This window comes from Carcharhinus amblyrhynchos, chromosome 12 (genome assembly GCF_965287045.1).
Source record: "Carcharhinus amblyrhynchos chromosome 12, sCarAmb.v2.hapA, whole genome shotgun sequence".
NCBI lineage: Eukaryota > Metazoa > Chordata > Chondrichthyes > Carcharhiniformes > Carcharhinidae > Carcharhinus > Carcharhinus amblyrhynchos.
Window position 1 is genome coordinate 83,921,520 of NC_137335.1, and position 21,330 is coordinate 83,942,849.

The 21,330-nt window shown below is 44.1% G+C and overlaps 1 protein-coding gene across 2 annotated transcripts in view; it reads right to left on the reverse strand.

The window, feature by feature from the left end:
- Positions 1 to 336: 336 nt before the first annotated feature.
- Positions 337 to 21,330, reverse strand: part of adat2 (adenosine deaminase tRNA specific 2) — a 36,028-nt gene continuing 15,034 nt past the window's right edge. Inside the window, exons 3-6 of one of the 2 annotated variants that reach the window (XM_080200854.1) lie at positions 17,475 to 17,625; positions 13,502 to 13,608; positions 5,744 to 5,816; positions 337 to 5,633 (exon numbers count right to left, since the gene is read on the reverse strand). In XM_080200854.1, the coding sequence (XP_080056980.1) occupies positions 5,602 to 5,633; positions 5,744 to 5,816; positions 13,502 to 13,608; positions 17,475 to 17,625 (363 nt within the window). In that variant the 3' untranslated portion in view covers positions 337 to 5,601. Of the gene's footprint in view, positions 5,634 to 5,743; positions 5,817 to 11,465; positions 11,525 to 13,501; positions 13,609 to 17,474; positions 17,626 to 21,330 lie in introns of those variants that run through there. The other variant, XM_080200855.1, reaches the window with a different exon arrangement.

The window sequence follows — 21,330 nt, forward strand, 5'->3', positions numbered from 1 at the left end:
TGCTGACTTCAACCACATCACTGTGAGTCTCTATCACCCGGGAAGTCCTCCTTTCTTCACCAAGTGACAGGAGTGATGATCAGCAGCCAATCCACACTATTTTCCCAATCCACCCCGGGAATGGGTAGAGGCTGAGATCCTAGGAACTCCTCCTTGCCCTCTGAGCTTGCAGTAGAGGAGGTGAACATTCAGGTCACTTTCTCAGTATCAATGCTAGCTTGTGTGGAGTTCTCCTATCATTTTGCCACTTTCCCACCCCTTTCCCTTCAAATGCTCATGAAATAAAGTTTAAAAATTTTTGTTTTAAAGTTTAATTATTAATCATAAGTAGGCTTACGTTAACACTGCAATAACCTATTCTGAAAATCATGAAATGGCTTTTTTAGATGACATGGATTGCAGCATTTTAATTTCAACCCTTCTAACCTTACTGGATACAGATATTTTGCCTGCAATGATATTTCCGTGTATCCAATAATTTAAAGATGGAATGCATAGTCAGAAGCAAAATACTATATTTTTCCACCAGTCAGCCACATACCTATACAGTTCAGCACATGCTTATTAACAATATTTGAGTAAGAAATAACTTACACATCAAAATAGAGCCACAATCATGTCACACGCATGAAAGATTACTCCTTTTTCAGAGTTACAGAGCCAGTATACAGAGTGGGCAGGGCAAGTCCCGAATCCATCTCCTAGCTTACTCCAAAAACCAATTCAAATTCGAATTGAATCCAATTCATGGTTCCCACATGAGAAACATGCTAGATCCAAACAGACAAGAACAGGCATTGGGGGGAAGCAATGGCCTAGTGGTATTATTGCTAGACTATTAATCCAGAAACTCAGCTTATGCTGTGGAGACCTGGGTTTGAATCCCACTGTGGCAGATGGTGGAATTTGAATTTGAATTCAATAAAAAGAATCTGGAATTAAGAAGCTACTGATGACCGTGAAACCATTGTCGAAAAGACCCATCTGGTTCACTAACATCCTTCAGGGAAGGAAATCTGCCGTCCTTACTCGTTCTGGCCTACATGTGACTCCAGAGCCACAGCAAAGTGGTTAACTCTCAACTGCCCTCTAGTAATTAGGGATGGGCAATAAATGCTGGCCAGTCAGCAATGCCCATGTCCCCATGAATAATAAAAAAAATCTCAGGCCTGATCCTGCATTTGATCTTGGCCAAAAGGCTGAGAAGCAATCTTAAATACAGTTAAAAAGTGCCTTACATTTTGTTGTAGCTGCATCATCCTCAGGTGATGTTCAGAACTGCATGCAACAGTCTGACTCACTGCTCTTCCACTATTGACAATTACTATCTGACCATGGATTAATGATGCAACTACTGAAACCAGAAAAGATAACGCAAGCCAGTCCACAAAATAGGAGTCTGTACTTACTTGGAATGCTGGTTGCTGCTTTGCATCAAGTGGTTTAATTTTTTTTTAAAAATTGTATTCATTCCTGGGATGAGTGTTGCTGGTGAGGACAGCATTTGTTCCCTATCCTCCAATTGCTCCTGAGAAGGTGAGCTGGATTCTTGAACTTCTGCAGCCCATGTGGCACAGGAGTACCCCAGAGTACTGCTCGGCAGTTCCAGGGTTCTGATCCTCAGAAACATTAGCACAGAAGGAGGCCATTTGGCCCATCATATCTGCGCCAGCTCGCTCGCCAATTGAGCATCATGACTTAGTGTCATTCCCCTGACTTTTCTCCTGCACATTCAGATAATCATCTAATGCCCTCTTGAATGCCTCGATTGAACCTGCTTCCACCACACTGCATTTGGTTCTTTTGCAAATCAAAATCTATGACCTCTTGTACTCACTTGTTTTATAAGCAGGAATTCTAGATTTCTCATGATTTTGAACATCTCTATTAAATCTCCTCTTAGTCTTCTCTGCAAGGAGAACAGATCCCCCCGCCTCTCTCTGTTCTAGATTCAGGTACAGTGAAGGAAAGGCGATATATTTCCAAGTCTGGATGGTGAGTGACTTGGAGGGAAGCTTCCAAGTGATGGCATTCCCGTGCATTTGCTGCCTCATGTCCTACCAGGTGGTAGAAGTTGTGGGTTTGGAAGGGGCTGCCGAAGATGTCTCAGCAAGTTGTTGCTGTGCACTGTGCGGATGGGACACACGGCTACCAATGTGTACCAGTCCAACAAGCTTAAAATCTCAACTGAACTTAGAATTTTGCAATATAAAAGGCCATTCAGCCCATCCTGTGCTGACCCTTTGAAAGAGCAATCTGATTTGTCTCACCCCCTGTCTTTTACCTGAAGCCCTGCAAAGTTTTTCCTCAATGCAATTATCAAGCTGCAGCTTCTGCTTGTAGATGTGCAATATCATACTCGCATCCCACTGTTAAAATTGTTACTTTTCACCGACAGTGGTACTTATGAGGCGAATTAACAGTATAATCTGACAGTTTGAGTCTAGACAGGTATTGTATCCAACTCACAGATTAAAGTCCCTTTGTTGAAATAACCTTGAATTCCTATTTTTACACCAAGTCAAATATGTCAGTGAGTCATATTCCCAGCACATAACAAGCAATGTTCTCATGAAATAAACACTTGCTTCTTTTAACCTTGTGTTCCTTTTGGTCTTCATTCAGACAAGGTTGCATATTGCTGAGGAACTAACCATAGATCCTGCTTTACTCAACTGTTAACTCGCTCAGATCAGTTGTTCTCCACGTTACAACACACAAACAGGCCATTCAATCCTAAAGGTTCATGCCAACCTTTAAGCTCCAACAGCACCTCCTCCCAGCTCCTCTTCATCTCACTATCTCGGCATATCCTTCTTTTCCTTTCTGCCTCCTGCATTCATCTCTCTGCTCTTTGAGTTTAACTGTGGTGGCGAGTTCCACTTTCTCACTGCTCTCTGGGTAAAGATTTTTCTGAATTCCCTGTTGGAGTTATTACTGACTATCTTAGAATTATGATCCCTGGTGCTTGTTTCCATTAGCAGAAGTGCCTGCCCTCACAAGGCCTGTTACAATCAGAAAGACATCTATCAGATCACCCACAGCCTTCTCTCTGTTGGAGGACAGCTCCAGAATCTTCAGCCTCTCCTGATAGTTATGACCTCTCTTGTAAATCGCTTTGGGAGCTCTTACTAATTTATCTAAATGTAAGTTATAATTGTTTTCAGATGTTAATGCATCCATTGGGCATTGTCATCCTCAGTTTTCCTTGTAAAATTCCAGTATTCAGATTTTCAATTTGTAGTCTTTACCTGCGGTGTTTTTGAATCTTGGTTCCTTCAAGATTTGATCTCCTTTCGAATTGACTAGTTAGTAATGGAGTCAGACAATCAAATGGTCTTACTGCAGCGCAACATTGATCTTAAACTTCTTTTTTCTTCCCCTGTAACTAGGCTGCACTCTGTGTTCAGTGCTTCCCTATCTCCTTATATTTCCCATCCCTTCAGTTATTCACACTCTTCAAAAGAGCTTTGAAAACTGGCAGAAACTTTGAGTTTATTTATTATTTTTTACAAGCAGGCTTACATTAACACTGCAACGAAGCTACTGTGAAAATCCTCCAGTCACCACACTTTAGCGTCTGCTCGGGTACACTGAGGGAGAATTTATCACGGCGAATGCAGTCAACCAGCACGTCTTTCGGACTGTAGGAGGAAAGCAGAGCACTCAGAGGAAACCAACGCAGAGTCCGCACAGACAGTGACCCAACCGGGAATCGAACCCGGGTGCCTGGCACTGTGAGGCTGCAATGCTAACCACTGTGCTAGCCAATGAGCAGGCACATAGTTAACATTAAACAGAAGACATGCTCACCAATGTCCCATTCCCATCCAGAAATGTTCAGCTTTAATCCACTCTTTCCAACAAGCTGATAAGACACATGCCAGGAACCGGCATGTACAGAAAGCCAATCAACCCCTCGATTAATCATGACTGATCTTGAACTGCTGCTATCTTGATCCCATTTCAGATTCCATAATCCTTTCCTAATCAAAACGTACTGATCATAGTGAAGGGAACTTTCAACTGATTCCCCCTGCATCCACAGCCTTTTTGGGGAAGAGTATTCTAAACTTCCATTGTCCTTTAAACATTGTCCCCTGAAATCGCTCCGCAATGGCCTCTAATTTGAGTCACTTTGTTCTGGACGCCCCTCACTACCGTCCCTCTTATCTGTCCTGGCACTCCATTAACCATCTTACATCCCTCAATTTGATCACCCCATAATCTTCTATGCTCAAGGAAATACAAGCGTAATTTATGCAACCCACCGTCATAATTAAACCTTAGTATCATTCTGCTGAATCAGTGCTGCAAACCCTCCAAGGCCAATATATGGTTCTGAGATGAGTCCCTTCTTTATTTGTCTTGATCAGGTTCCAGTGATTTAATCGGGGCAGACTGCTATTTTAACTGGTGGTCTAAAAGGGGAAGTGCTTAGGGCTTTTTTATCTGGACATCCCACTGAGAAGAGGATCCAGGACCTGAAGAGGATCAAGCAGCCAAGCAGTTAACTCTTTACTTACCAAAGTCAGGTGAGTCCAGCCAGGGGCTGAGGGAGTGGTAGTCATTGGGTTAAAGTGAGGCCAGTATTGCTGGATAGCGCTCAGGAGCTCATCCCTCTGCCCCAGCCTTAAAGACCAAGTACAGCCGTGAAACCCCCTCAGTCACAGCCACGGAGAAATCCATGTCAGCATAAAGCACAAACTGAATCTGGGAGCTTCCTTGCCTACATGGCTCAGGTGAGACACATCATGTTGTTCCATTGTTATCAGTGTTCCTGTGCTAACCTCCTAATCAATCTTGGTTCCTTACACGCAGGTTGGTGCAATTGGAAAAAACTTGTAAAAAACAAATTTTGATAAAATAGTTTTGATGAACTTTAGCATTATTCCTAATAAATTCTGAAGAAAAATAAAAATTCTATTTGGAGTTATAACTGCAATATGCAAACATGATGTATTAAAATCGAGGGACTGGGAGACTACAGATTAACGTTTACAGATCCCATTTGCTAGTCTCCCGAATATGATTGGCAGGCATTGCTTCAGACAGGTACGACCTATTACTTACATCAGATGACCTTGCAATGCTGGCACCAATTAACTGTGGATGGACACAAGAGGAGGGAGAGACTGGTAGCACGACACAGAGAGAGAGGCTGAGACAGACAGTGAGACAGGCTAAGACACTGAGACAGGCTGAGACACTGTGAGACAGGCTAAGACACACAGTGAGACATGCTAAGACACACAGTGAGACAGGCTAAGACACACAGTGAGACAGGCTGAGCCATACAGTGAGACAGGCTGAGACACAGTGAGACATGCTAAGACACACAGTGAGACAGGCTGAGCCATACAGTGAGACAGGCTGAGACACAGTGAGACATGCTGAGACAGAGAGACAGGCTGAAACAGACAGCTATAATCCCTGAATTCCAGCTGAGAGAGACAGCTATTGCTCCCGAATTTTTCCCACAGCTCAGCATGTGACATTTTTCCATTGTCCAGTCAGTTTAAACACTTCTTGAAGCGTTTTTCTTTCAGTCGGTGAAGCACTGAAGACTTCTTTTTGGTGATGTCCGCATCAGAGCCATATTTATTGCTTCTTCCGTGCTTTTGACTTGGGCGCTGTTGTGAAAAATGGACATTACTTTTTCTATGAGCGCAGTTGGCAAATTATTTTTTGTGCGTATAAAACTTATACATGTCATACAAAGGGACAATGGGAGGTTACGGACCGTTGGGGTTTTCAGCTTTGTAAAACGTCTTCAACAGTTCCACAGCTTCCTTGGCTCTGTAGCCACCAATGCACTGCAACAAAAGAGATTTGTATTGATGTAATTAGTCCATAAAGGAGCATAGACATTAGAGAGACACACAATTGATTATGTAAAGCTCAAGGTGCAACACTTCACAAGCGTGAGAGAAAGCAGGCCTCCAGCTACCATCACAGCACTTCAATTAGCTTAACTCACTGTATCTGTTACTGAATCTCTGGCCAATAGTGAATGGTGGTTCGTGCTGGCTAACTGTTCCATTCTGGCAATATCAGCTGCCAGAAACTGTTCAGTGGAAACAGGATTTTCCATGCTGCTGGCAAGAGTGTGCAAGGCAGGAAGCAGCTCTTCCCCAAAGAAACACCAACAAAAACAGTACCTGTGACATTCATGGCTCCAGGAATGCAATGTCACCCTCATTTGGTGATTTTGGGCATTACACACACACACACACACACACACCCCGAACAGAGTAAATAGCTAACATCTGGATACAGGCTTCCAATCTGATCCAAAGGTCAAGTCCAATATTCTAGTGTTACCTTTGAGATGGCTGGAATTAAGCCTAAGCAGTGGGAGTTATTGGGAAGGGTTAATTCCCTCAGTGTCTGCAAAGACAAAATGGGTGTGCTGAAAATATCACGGAGGGAGTTTAATGCAACAGTCTGTTACATAACCGAATCTGTTCTGTACAGATGGGATAAATGTCCTTGCACACACGCTCTGATATCGCAATACTCTGTTACTGGAGCCAGGCCCACACATTTGTTCCATAAAGTGGACTTACTCGATTAAAAGATAATGGGAGCTGGAGAGGAAATCTCTCACTTGGCAATGTCCTGACATGTAGTTCCAGGATAACAGTGACACACTTCTGATCTCTCCCTACTGCTGAGAGATGTTCTACTACCATCAGACAAGGGGCTCGGACACGGAAATACATTGCCTCAGCACCCAAACCCGCATCCGGAAGATCTACAAAACGGAACTTTCGATCATGAGACCAATTATCGGCTGAAAATCAAAACTTAATCTGAAATTAACTTTGAAAATGAAAGTCAAATCTAATCAGATTGTGTTCAGGGCGATCTCTGTGCCGGGGGTGTTAGGCCCTGGTTTGGGTGGGGGGGAGGTTCATTTCTTTCTCACCCTGCTTTGACCAACGCCCATCAACCTACAAATTGAGGCTGGGCACTTAAATGCCTTTCACAACAAAAAAAATAGTCACACAACACCAGGTTAAAGTCCAACAGGTTTATTTGGAAACACAAGCTTTTGGAGCGCTGTTCCTTCATCAGGTGAGTGGAGAGGTAGGTTTCACAAACACGGTATATATAGACCAAGACTTAATTGCAAGATAATGGTTGGAATATGAGTCCTACGCTACGACCACAGATGAATGGACCCCACATGACCGTCACCAGGCAAGCTGGAGCCATTGGACCCATTGCTGGAGCTCTGATGAAGGGTCATCCAGACTCACAACATTGGCTCTATTCTTTTCCCACAAATGCTGTCAGACCTGCTGAGATTTTCCAGCATTTTCTGTTTTTGTTTCAGATTCCAGCATCTGCATTATTTTGTTTTTAACTTAAATGCCTTTAATAGGCAAAGGGTGGGTTTTCCGACCAAGGTCCTGCACGCCCAACAGTGAAATTGCACCTGGGTCATGGCAGACGGGATCCTGGAGAGATTCTTGCCTAAGCATTTTTATGCCTCCCTGCCTGTGGGGAGCAAAATTCTGGCCTCTGCATTAAAAACCTTGTTTTCTGCCTGAGTTTCTGTGCTATTTTCCCATTATCAATTCTAAAGTCTGAATTCAAATAGAAACTGTCTACAGGTTATACTATGATTATACCCTCCTGCCAGAGCAGACACCATTTGCATCTTAGTTTGTCTCCTGGCTTCTCTGTCAATGATGCAAAGAAACTGATCTACGCCAATTAACTTCAAGATTTCACACTGTTTTGATAACTTTGTTGCTAAACTGCCTGTTATGGTCTAAAGCAGAAAATATATATTCCATTAATGTGCTTTGATGTTGGCATTTAATACAGGAGTCTACATAGGACAGACAAGCAAAGGGATCGGGAGGTATGGATACAGCACTCACTAAACGTAGCAATGCAAGTCAGTAGGGATTAGTTCCAGAGGGAGAAATCTAAAAGCCGAGAAGTTATGTTCAACGATTATAGAAGTTTGGTTAGATCACACTTTGAGTACAGTGCAGAATTCTAGTCTCCACATAATTAAGTTATGAAGTTATGAAGGTATTTATAAAATAAAATTTTGTAAGGAGAGTAGAACTGAGAGTTCATAACCGTTGGAAGAGATTGTTCAGATGAGGCTCTTTTCTCCAGGAATGAAATGTCAGAGAAAACTCTTTGCCACAGAATGCTGTGGAGGCCAGATCATTGAGTATTTTTAACACAGAGATAGATAGGTTCTTGATTAATAAGGGGATCAGGGGTTATGGGGAAAAGGCAGGAGAATGGGGATAAGAAAAATATCAGCCATGACTGAATGGAGAAGCAGACTCAATGGGCCGAATGGCCTAATTCTGCTCCTACGTCTTATGAACAGACAGATGGTGATCTGACAGATGGCTTAAAGATTATGAAAAGGTTTGATAGGGTTGACACAGAGAGAGTACTTGCACTTGTGGCAGGAGACAAAAACTAGGACCTGTAAATATAAAACAATTGTCATGAATAAATCTGGTAGGAAATCAAGTAACAATTTATTTTCCCCAAGAGTAAGGAGAACTCACTGCCGTGGGCAGTGTGGAAGCAAAATACTGCTGATGCTGCAAATCTGAAATAGAATGCTGGAAAATCTCAGCAGGTCTGGCAGCATCTGTGAATGCAGAAGCTGCTGGGGTGAAATGTGACAAGGGAGGCCCTATTTAGATTCTGGGAGGAAAAGGAAGGGGTGAAGGCAGAGCTGCTCAACCATGTACAATCCATCTCCTGCACCCCTTCCCTTCTGCCTCCCCCAGACCATGTTGTATCTTACTTGTCCTCAATGTCCACCCTCTGCATTCAAAGATTCATCTCCCGCCATTCCGCCAACTCCACTATGATGCTACCACCAAACATATCTTCCCCTCACTGCCCTCTCTATCCTGCAAAATTCATGTTCCACAGGCACCGCTCCCTCTGCGCACCCTCAGCACCAACTCCTCAGCCCCTTTCCATTGCAGCTTCTTAAGCAGTTGCAAAAGGTGCAACATCTGTCTCTTCACCTCCTCATTGTCCAACGACCCAAACACCTTTCCGATGAAGCAGCATTTCACTTGCATCTCCTTCGATTTGTTCTGCTGCTCCCAAAGTTGTCTCCTCTACATTGAAGAGACTAAACATGAACCGGCAGACTGCTTTGTGAACATCTTTGCATGTTCCATGAACAAGACCCTGACCTTCCCGTCCCTTGTCAGTTCAACTCACCATCTTGCTCTCATCCCCACATTTCCATCCTCGGCTTGCTGCAATGCTCTAGTGAAACACAACTAAAACTGGAAGAACAACACCTCACCTTCCCTTCATTCAGCACATTACAGCCTTTACATTGCGCTCAACAACTTCAGACCATTAACTTCTTCCTCCATCTTGACCCTTTTTAATCCAATATTCCCAACAATACCTCCCCCGACTGCCATTTGTTCTTAAGTTTTGCTGTCACAGAACACTGGCCCTTGTTGTGCTATTAATGCATTCTGCTATCTTACCTTTATGCTGCTAATAGCACCTTCTTTAGTCTTTAACAGTATCATTAACGATCCCTTTGTCTTGTGCCCATGACATCTGAGCCCCCACTAATCTCTGACCTTCTATTTTGCTCCACCCCCTCTTAATCCATCACATCTTCCTCTCTTTAGCCCTAAAGAAGAAACCTGAAAGGTGAACTCTCTCTCTCCACAGATGCTGCCAGATCTGCTGAGTTTTTCTAACTCTTTCTGTTACTAATCAGGAGGTTGGATGGTCCTACTCCTGCTTCTATTTCTTACAAAGGTTCAATCGGATAGATTGATATGCCTTGAAGTTTTGTTAATTTTTACTAATGAAATGAGAAGTTTGAGATAGCCCAAAGGCTCGGTTAGCAGATGAGCTGCCCAATGTTGTTTCAGTTTTGAATTGATTGGACACGCAATCAAAGCCCCCAAAGGCAAGTGCTATCATATAAGCCAAAACAGATACAAAGTACTGGTTTAAAAAAAAAGTCCTTTCTGAAGATTTCCCCTGCTCCATCTTCCCAGCACAGATGTTGATATTTATAACAAATAAAGGGAATTTTTTGTGAGTGCATTGGCAATGCCATAATACAGAGGGGCCAGAGAGATAATAACGCACAGTGAAGAAGTGTGGAGATGGGAGTTCTCTACACATAAGCCAACAATGCTAACACAATAATTACGTGTTATATAAAAATATTGCTTAGACATTCTTCACTTGCACATGTACAAACTTCATATTGTTTTAAAAATGTAGTTTAAATGAAGTATGCAGAAGAACTGGATGCATCACTTCTGACTCCATGTGATACAGAAGACAGCACAAAATGCAGGAAACAATCTTTCCCAGGGGTTGCCAAAGTTGCCAACCGAAGATTAATGAAATCAGTGCACAGTCAAGGACAAACCTGGAATGGAGCCAACCTAGGGAAAGGCCATGAGCAGTGACAGGTTGGCAATGAGACACAAGATAGTTTAGGAAGCAGTGGATCATCTACTGAGAAACCATCCAGTGGGAGAGCCATTATGGCTAACTCTGCGGTTCTGGGGGGGAGGTACTCTTTAGCAAATCACTGATGCTAAGCAGATTTTTATTCTGCACATTTTGGTTTTCCTTTTTTGGCATTTTTTTTACTTTTTTGCCTTAAAAAAAGCTATTCTTTATATCATGGTTATTTATTAGTGCCACAAGTAGACTTACATTAACACTGCAATGAAGTTACTGTGAAAAGCCCCTAGTTGTCACACTCCGGCACCTTTTCAGGTACACTGAGGGAGAATTTAGCATGGCACATGCACCTAACCAGTATATCTTTGGAATGTGGGAGGAAACCGGAGCACCCTGAGGAAACCCATGCAGACACGGGGAGAACATGCAAATTCCACACAGTCACCCAAGGCTGGAATTGAACCTGTCGCTGGCACTGAGTGCCAATCATTGTGCTACCGTGTGTTGTCGCTATCTGACTAAGATGATGCCTGTACCACCTCTGGGATGTTTTTTAATCAAGTCCAGCCTTTTCCCATTTACAAAAGAGCAGATCGCCTGGCCAATACTCTCTCCATTGGACTCAGTATTCACACACCCCCATATGACCTGTGCGATGCATCACTGTCACCTGGCAATGTTTCTTTGGGTCTTATCCTTGCAGCCTCCGCCACTGAGAAGGACAAGAGCAGCAATGTCAGGAGGACATCACCATCTTCCCGTCATTCTCCAACCTCACACCAGTCTGACTCAGGTATTATGAGATCAATGTCCTGAAATTTCCAATGTAACACCAGCACGGGGATTGTTATCAACATGTGGCCTACTGCAGTTTGATGAGATTTCCCACTACCCTCGGCACAGGGCAATAAACAGAACCTCTCCAGCATCAACACATCCAGAGAACAACATTTTCTAAAAGTTATTTTCAATGTGAATCAGGGTTCCTCACTCTGGCCTCTCACCTGTAGCTCAGCAGTTGGCTTCTTCACTTATGAAAGGAAATCACTTATCTGGAACATTGCTGAAAAGAAACACATTGCTGAAGCTTTTGATCTTGCACTCTTCCGGACATATGCAAGAATATCAAATTTCAGACCATCATGACAAGTTATACTACGGGAAAAAATGATGCTGATTGGTCAGCATATTAACTCTTGAGTGGTTGAGATATTGCCATGGAGAATTCAACAGGATGTTATTGCCTCCCGAAGCTCATTTCGTGTTCTGACAAAGTGTTCATACCTAAACTTGAACCTGTCTTATTTCAGGTGATGATGTATCTGCTGTGTATCTCCAGCCCCTCTTGCTTCAGTTTTATTTCCCACACCAGCAATGTCTCTCACAGTGGTAATAAGCACTGCAATGCTGAGTAATTGGAGAAGGGCTTGCTGCTGATGGATGAAGTTGTTTGGGGGGGGGGGGGGGGGGGTGGGGGGCATCTCTTTACCACCTATGCAGCCCCTACTGCAGCATGGTGGCACAGTGGTTAGCACTGCTACCTCACACAGCCAGGGACCTGGGTTTGATTCCCAGCTTGGGTCACTGTCTGTGCAGAGTTTTCACATTTTCCCCTTGTTTGTGTGGGTTTCCTCTGGGTGCTCTGGTTTCTTCCCAAAATCCGAAAGACCTGCTAATTAGGTGCATTGGCCATCCTAAATTCTCTCCATGCTAAATTATCCAAAGAGGCGCCGGAGTGTGGCGACAAGGGGATCTTCACAGTAGCTTCATTGCAGTGTTAATATAAGCCTATTTGCAACATGAATAAATAAACTTTAAAAACTTTAAAGTTGAAAGTGTACATAAAACCTTAATTTAATTTTAGGTTTGAGAAAGCTTCTATGAAACTCTGTCAATCCTCCCTGCTTCATTGAGCATCGGGGGGCTACAGATTGAAATCAAAAGGTGTCAACAATGGAAAATGCACGGCCCCATCGAAAGGGAGTTAAGCGCTCACTCACAAATACCATTTGCCTGTGAACATTGAATTACAGGAACAAGGGAACAGGAGGAGGCCATTCAGACCCTTGAGCCTATGGCCAATCTGCATGATAACTCCATTCATCAGCCTGAGGCAGTTTGGTAGATCAGTGGTTAGCACTGCTGCCTCACAGCGCCAGGGCCCCAGGTTCAATTCCCGGCTTAGGTCACTGTCTATGTGGAGTTTGCTCATTCTCCCCTCGCCTGCGCGGGTTTCCTCTGGGTGCTCCGGTTTCTATCCACATTTTGAAAGATGTGTTGGTTAGGTGCGTTGACCCGAACAGGCACCGGACTGTGATGACTAGGGGAATTTCACAGTAACTTCACTGCAGTGTTAATGTAAGACTTTCTTGAAACTAATAAATAAACTTTACTTTAACTTTTGGTTCCATAACCCTTAAAAACCGTGGTAAAATCTGTTTACTTATTTTGAAATTCTCAGTTGAGCCCCAGCCTTGATTGCTTTTTTTTGGGGGAGAGGCGCCCGGATTTCCACTCTGCTTTGCGCGCCCTTGAATGGCCTGTTCCTAATTTGAAAGTTTTGGCCCCTTATTCTGGCCTCTCCCCTCCACAGGGAACAGTTTCTCTACATTTACCCCAAATCTTATGATCTCAAAACATCCCAATCTCATCACCCCTTAATCTTCTACACTCAGGGAATAGGAGATAGGTCTACGCAGCCCAATTGAAAACTCTTTGCAGCTCCACAAAAGCGTGACTTGAATTCAGCTCACTGGCCAGACATATGCTGAAATTGTGGGCTTGCGTTAGTCCCCACGTAATGCTTCAGTATTGGCCTCAGCATTAACATTAGTAGCATCTATGGAAGTCCCTATCTCTGCAGGTAGATAAGTTTTCTTTGCTTTGTGCTTGCACGTGGCATAGACTGAACATTTCTTACATATCACCAACAGCATTGTAGACTCGAGCTTGCAGCACAGCAGGGCAAAAAGGCCTCTAGTTGAACTCAGGAGGAGATTTAAGGGACGTTATTTCTGGGTTTCTGCAAAGGGTGGGTTACCTGGAACGGCGCCCCAGAGTTCTGCAAATCATCTGTGGGAATGTTCAACACTGAGCCACAACCTCCAAAGCGCTCATTCTGACAGCCGTACACAACCAGTGGGATGTCTGCCATGCGGTTAAGCGGAAAAATACGTTTTCCTTCCGTGAAAAACAAAACGCGGGTGAGGAGAAAGAGAAAAGGAAAAACAAAGAATTGAGATGATGTCCTGGGCTTTCCCCCCTCCCCCAAAACAAACTGACAGACTTCTCCCACCCCCTTTTGGTATTTTTCCTATTGGTGGGGGAGGGAGACACTGAGGGACTGTTTTAAACTAGAGTTACAGAATGATACAGCAATAGAGGAAGCCATTCGATCCATTGCACCTATGCTGACCCTCTGGTCAAGTTATCCAATTTGTTCCCTCGCAACCCCCCCCCCCCCTCCAAACCACCACCTCCCTCAAATATCCTCTTTTAAATGTCACTATTGCAACCTTTGCCTACATTCAAGCAGTTCATTCCAAATTGCAGCAACTCACTGTGTAACAAGAGTTAACCCTGTCATCTCTGTTTCTTTTCTCAATTACCTTGAACCTTTTGTCCTCTGGTTACCATTCCTTCCATCACGGAAACAATGTGTCTTTGTCTATTCTATTCAAACTAGCACTGTAATTATAAGCTGAAAACGACAGGCCTTTTCTAATACGCTTTTGTTGATAGACCCGAGGTAGGGACAAGGCTTAAATAACAACTTCAGAAGTACTTCACAAGTTACGAACACCCATCTAGGGAGGGTGATGGCCTAGTGGTATTATCACTAGATTATTAATCCAGGAACTTGACTAATTCTGGGGACCTGGGTTCAGATCCCTCCACAGTACATGTTGGAATTTGAATTCAATAAAACAAACTCCAGAATTAAGAATCTACTGATGAACATGAAATCATTGTCGATTGTTGGAAAAACTCTTCAGGTTCACCAATGTCCTTTAGGGAGGGAAATCTGCTGTCCTTACTTGGTCTGGCCAACATGTGACTCCACAGCAATGTGTTTGACTCTCTACTGCCCTCTGTAATAGTCTAACCAAGGGCAATTAGGGACAAATGATAAATGCTGGCCAAACAGCGACATTCAAAACCTATGAATGAATTAAAAAAAACTTCCAATCAAGCTTCCAACTTCCCGCACTATCCCAGATTTGCTCAGTATTCAAAAATCTATCAGATTCTGTCCAGAATATGATCAGCAAGTGAGGGTCCAGCTCTCTGAGGTAGAGAATTCCAAAAACCAGTGTAGAATTATAAAATCCCTACAGTACAGGAGGAGGCCATTTGGTCCATCTAGCCCAAACAAACAACAATCCCACTCCATCCCTGTAACCTCACATACTTATCCTGCTCATCCCCCCGAAACTAGGGTCAATATTGCATGGCTAATCACCTAACATCTTTGGACTGTGGGTGGAAATTGGAGCACTTGGAGGAAATCCACAGAGACACAGTGAGAATGTGCAAACTCTACACAGACAATGATCCAAGCCAGGAATCGAACCCCGGTCACTGGCACTGTCAAGCAGCAGTGCTAACCACTGTACCACCGTGCAGTCCAGTGGCAAAAACAAAGAAAAAATAAGAAATCTTTCACCTCAACTCAATGGATGACATCTCCCACTCGGAGACTGTGAGCCCCGTTGCAGATTCACCAGCCAGGGAAACAGCATCCCAGTATCTACTCTGTCAGCCCCTAAAGAATTTCATATGCTTCAATGAGATCATCTCCCACTCACACTGCTGTTAAGCCAGCATTTATTGCCCATTCCTAATTGCCCTTGGGAGGGTAGTAACGTATCGCTTTCTTGGAGACAAGTGTGTGGTTTGCTGGGTTAACCACATTGCTGTGGGTCCGGAGTCACACGGTGCCAGACTAGGTAATGACGGCTAATTCCCTTCCCTACAGAATATTAGCAAACCAGATGGATGTTTAAACAACAAGCCAGCAGTTTTATGGTCACCATTACGAAGACAAGAATTTATTCCAGATTTAATTAACTGAATTGAAAATTCTCTTGGTACTGTGGTGGGCTTGAGCTTCAATAACAGCTTAGACCTGAAGATAAGTGGGAGGAATGAATAATTAAAGGAGGCTAGATTTTCAAAGAATTGTGGTCCTAGGGAAAAAAGGAACTACAGCAGTGACACAGTGCGATGACTCTTGATTTCAATACAGTGTGCAATCAGAAAGTGTTCGAGGCAGCACAGTTACAAGACTGTCCATTCTTCTCATCCTCTACAGGGCCAAGGACCAAGAGGCAGCAGATCAGATGTGCAGTGTATTTCATGGAACGCAAGTCATCATGTTCCCCGGGGGAGCCAATATAACTGAGGATTCTGAATGGCCACTTGGCTTTTGTGGTAGGGCTTCCATCCCTGGGTCAGGGAGTTTGCAATCTCTACCAGGACAGTGCAGCACCCCGCAAGGGTGTTGCATTGTTTGCGGAGGGGCTGGGGACGGCACTGTCCTATGGAAGTGCTAGGTTCAGGCTTGCATGATTAGAGGAGCAGGGAGTTCCGCTGGTGCCCGGCCCAGTGTTCCCTCACCACCAGCACCATAAAGCAAGAAATACGAGCAATTGAACCACTGTGTGATGGGGTTTTGAGAGCTCAGTCCACCGTTTGTTCAACTTGGGGGGATGGAAAACCAATAAAATTTAACTAACTGAAGAATTATGAAGCAACTAAGCCAGAGGCTATAATTCTGACACAGCACTCTCTGTATGATTGTCCCCATTTTATTTATAATGCTACCCTCAACAGCTGTGGCCCCGTCCATTTGGTCCACTGACAGAAGTGGCGCTCACTGCACAGAAACATGTATAATTACTGCTCGACACAGTTACGGATGAGGAGCGCTGCGTCCCACTTAATCACTCTCCCAAGTGGTTACCATGATGTGCGGTTCAACTGAGTGCCAACGCTATACTGTAATTTATCTCTATAAATAACCCATTCACGTCGAAACAGCACCGGAAAGTGACACTGCATTAGAATAATTAACAACCCCATAATGAAATCTCATGTGCTGCAAAGTTTTTCTGGACAAAAATGTGTGGATTTACATACATATACTTGGGTAAAATCTACAATTTTTTTTTGCTGTAAAGGCTCCATTGCTCACTTTGGCTCCAGGAAGTCATCACAGCAGTGACCTTCCTGAGTCTGCCAAAAATATACAGGCAAAAATTAATCAAGCCTCTTGCAAAGTAGCTCCTCACTCCCCCCCCCACTAAAGCCAGGCACTGATGGGGGTAGACGTGGAGACTTTTATACGGATTCGCATTTAAACTGCACTAAGGGACTGAACAACTTGATCATTTTTATATGTAAATAGTTATACAAATAACGAAATTAGACTTTTATATCAGCTTAGCATTTTGTCAATAACAATTTGCATTTACATAGCACCTTTAAGGTCGTAAAACTTCTCCATGTGTTTTTCAGAAGCAAAATTTGACTCCCAGTCACATCGGGAAGTATGAGGACAAGAGGTCAGTTTGTAAAGGGAGTCTTGGAGGAAGGACAGGCAGAAGGTTTAAAGGGAGGGACTGCCAGAGCTTGGGGCCTTGGCAGCTGAAGGCCAGTCGCAAAAGGCCAGAACTGGAGAGGTGCCAATATTTTGGAGAATTGTCGAGTTAGATGAGATGACAAGAATGGGGAGGGGTGAGGTTATGCAGGAATTTAAACACAATGAGAACTGGGTTCTTTTTCCCTTGCCTGTGATTTTCAGTGAAAGATTGCTTCTAAACTGCAAACATTTGCCAAAAGATCCATAGTTAGCACATTTTTCGGAAATCATGCTCACTTTTGTCTGTGCAGAACCATGGGGCGGAGGGGGGGAGAAAGAGATAAATTTAAATATCCCCTCTTTACATAAAAAGTTATTCAGCCCTGAGTTAGGTCTCCTGCCATTCAATGGTGCAATTGCTAAAGGATACTCAGTAGCCGCAAGGCAGCAGCACACATGATGCATGGCTCCACTGTGACATACAACACTGTGTGTCCAAACACCTCCTCCCGGTTCCTGTCATGTTGGCGACACCACTCCAACACTTGGTCAATGGCAACCATCTCTGCGTGACGGGTGGCCTATATGGAGAGAGAGAAATCCCAGAATATAATATTGTCCACAAACGTTCACTCCCTCCAGCACCAACATAATAACAGCAGAGTGTTCCAGCTACAACTCACCAAGGCTCCTCAGGCTACACCTTTCAAACTTATGACTAATGCAATCTAAAAGATAAGGGCAGCAGACAGATGGGAACACCGTCACGTGGACGACCCCCTCCAAGCTATTCACCACCTTGACTTGGAAATATATCAGCCGTTCCTCCACTGTTGCTGGGTCAAAATCTTGGAACTCCCTCCCGATGGCACTGTGGTGTAGATATACCTCAGGGACTTGAATAATTCAAAAAGGCATCCATCAACTTCTCAAGGGCAACTGGGGATGGGCAACTATGGCTGGCCTAGCCAGTGAAGCCAATATCCATTGAATAATTAAAACAAAATAAGCAGTTGAGCTTGGAATACACGAGGTTATGGAATCAGTAAAGGCAACTTTAATCCCCAGGGATTAATGCCCCAGGGATCAGTGCTGGGGCCTCAGCTATTTACCATTTGTATAGATGATCTGGAGGAGGGAGCTGAGTGTAAGGTGTCGAAATTTGCTGATGACACAAAGATAAGTGGAACAGCAAATTGTGCGGAGGGTGTGGAAAATCTGCAGAGGGATCTAAATAGGCTGAGCGAGTGGGCAAGGACCTGGCAGATGGAATACAATGTTGGCAAGTGTGAGGTTACCCACTTTGGTAGGAATAATGGTAGGAAGGACTACTACTCACAGGGCGAAAAGCTGCAGCATGCTACGGTGCAGAGGGACCCTGGGGGTCCTTGTGCATGAGTCGCAAAAACCCAGCCTACAGGTGCAGCAGGTGGTCAGGAAGGCGAATGGGATGCTGGCCTTCATAGCGAGGGGGATTGAATATAAAAGTAGGGAGGTCTTGCTGCAACTGTACAGGGCACTGGTGAGGCCGCAGCTGGAGTACTGTGTGCAGTTTTGGGCGCCGCACTTGCGCAAGGATATTTTGGCCTTGGAGGGAGTGCAGAGGAGGTTCACTAGGCTGATACCGGAGTTGAGGGGGTTGAGCTATGAGGAGAGGCTGAATAGACTGGGCTTGTACTCGTTAGAGTTTAGAAGAATGAGGGAAGATCTCATTGAGACGTATAAGATGATGGAAGGGATGGATAGGGTAGAGGTAGAGAGGTTCTCCCTGCTCAGAAAGGACAGCAGGACTAGAGGGCACAGCCTCAAGATAAGGGGGGGACAGTTTAGAACAGAGTTGAGGAGGAACTTCTTCACTCAAAGGGTGGTGAATCTCTGGAATTCTCTGCCTGTTGAAGTGGTGGAGGCTGCCTCGCTGAATATATTTAAGACGCGGGTAGATAGGTTTTTGGTAGGCAAGGGAATTAAGGGTTATGGGGAGAAAGCGGGAAAGTGGAACTGAGCCACTTCAGATCAGCCATGATCTTATTGAATGACGGGGCAGGCTCGAAGGGCTAGATGGCCTACTCCTGCTCCTATTTCTTATGTTCTTATGTAATCAGTCTGTTATGAACATAACCATACTTCGCTATATATAAGATCTATCCAGCTCTAGTTTGAGTTTGTTGATATTATCAGTAACATTTTGGAAGCAATGCAGCATCTAAATGTGATGCAGAATGGCCCACCCATTTTGCTTACTTCATATATGGATGCCAGAATTTATTGCTGCACAGAAGGAAAGATTAAAGTGGTCTGCAGTTTTGAAGACTCAAAAAGGAGAATTAGGGTAAGGCCAGGTTTTCTCTTTGTTGAGGAAGCTAGATGACAAAGCCAGCCAATGACACGTCTTCAAGGTTTGTAGAGACAGGGGTAGTCGAGGGATAGTATTCTACCAGGCTGGGATTCTGAAATCTGTAGATTGTAAGGATGAAATCTCACTGCCAAGTGAAGTGGTTGAGGCAGACACGTTACTGATATTTAAGACTTATCTGGGGAGACATATGAACAGACGTGGAACAGAGGGATACAGGCAGTTAGTCTAGATAGGACAATGTGATTGGCGCAGGCTTGAAGGGCCAAAGGGCCTGTTCCTATGCTGTACTGTTCTTTGTTCTCTGAAATAAAGATGACTTTCTACACTTGCATGCTATTCTTCCATGGCATTAGGAGATGTGGGATCATCTTTTAATGTATACTGGTGACATTCCAGCTCGTGCTTTTCCCAAATCCCACAACTACTTCTGTCATATCAAACTATCTAAAATCATTACCAGAGTTATCTTCAGTGGAAGCCCAAAACTATTCTTCTCAGTAAAAAGTGCTTGCTTTGCCATTGGCTCCATCTCCCAGAGGGCTGTTTCCTGAGCTGAAGCCAGATGGATTCATTGGAAAATGTTCAGAGAAGGTTCACTGGATGATCCCTGATGTGGAAGTATTGTCCTATCAGAAAAGGTTAAACAGGTTGGACTCTACTCATTAGAATTTAGAAGAATGAAAGGAGATCTCATTGAAACATACACAATTCTTAAGGGGCTTGACAGGATAAATGCTGAGAGGATTTTTCCCTTCATGAGAGAGTCTAGGACTAGAGGGCATTGTCTCAGAACAAAGGGGCACCGATTTAGAACAAAGAACAAAGAAAGTACAGCACAGGAACACACCCTTCGGCCCTCCAAGCCTGTGTCGATCATGGTGCCCTAACAAAAACAAACCTTCTGCCCTTACTGGGTCCGTATCCCTCTATTTCCTCCCTAATCATGTATCCATCCAGATGCCTTAAATGCTACTAATGTGCCAATTTCCACCACCTCTTCTGGCAGCATGTTCCAAGCACCCACCAACTCCATGTGAAAAACTTCCTCTGCATATCTCCCTTATATTTTATCCCTCTCATCTTGAAACTGTGCCCCCTTGTAATTGACATTTCCACCCTTGGAAAAAGCCTCTGGCTATCCACCTTGTCTGTCTCATGATTTTGTAGATCTCCATCAGGTATCCCCTCAGTCTCTATCTTTCCAGTGAAAACAATTCTAATTTATTCAACCTCTCCTCATAGACAATACCCTTGAGACCATGCAACATCCTGGTGAACCTTCTCTGCACTCTCTCCAAAGCTTCCGCGTCCTTCTGGCAATGCATGCAATATCCAAATTCGAACTACCCAAGCTTTTATATCCTACAACTAAATCCCCAACTCCTGAATTCAATGCTCCAGCTGATGAAGGCAAGCATGTCAAATGCCTTCCTAGTCACCTTGGCTACCTTTGTTGCCAGTTTTAGGGAACTGTGCACACCTAGATCCCCTCTGTATGTTAATGTTCCTAAGGGTTCTGCCATTTATAATATAATTCATATCTAAATTTGATCCTCCAAAATGCATCACTTTGCATTTGTTTGGATTAAATTCCACCTGCCATTTCTGGCCCAAGTCTCCAACCTATTTATCCTGCTGTATCCTCTGGCAATCCTCAGCACTACCAGCAAATCCACCAATCCTCATGTCATCTGCAAACTTGCTTACCAAATTTTCCTCCAGATCATTTATATAAGCTATAAATAACAGAGGTCCCAGCACTGATCCTTACAGAATACCACTAGCCATAGATCTCCATTCTGGGAAATACCCTTCCATTGCCAATCTGTTTCTATAACCAAGCCAGTTCTGTAACTATCTAGCCAGCTCCCCCACACCCGCCCCCCCCCCCGCCCCTGCCCCCGCCCCCCCGGAATCCCATGTGAGTTTA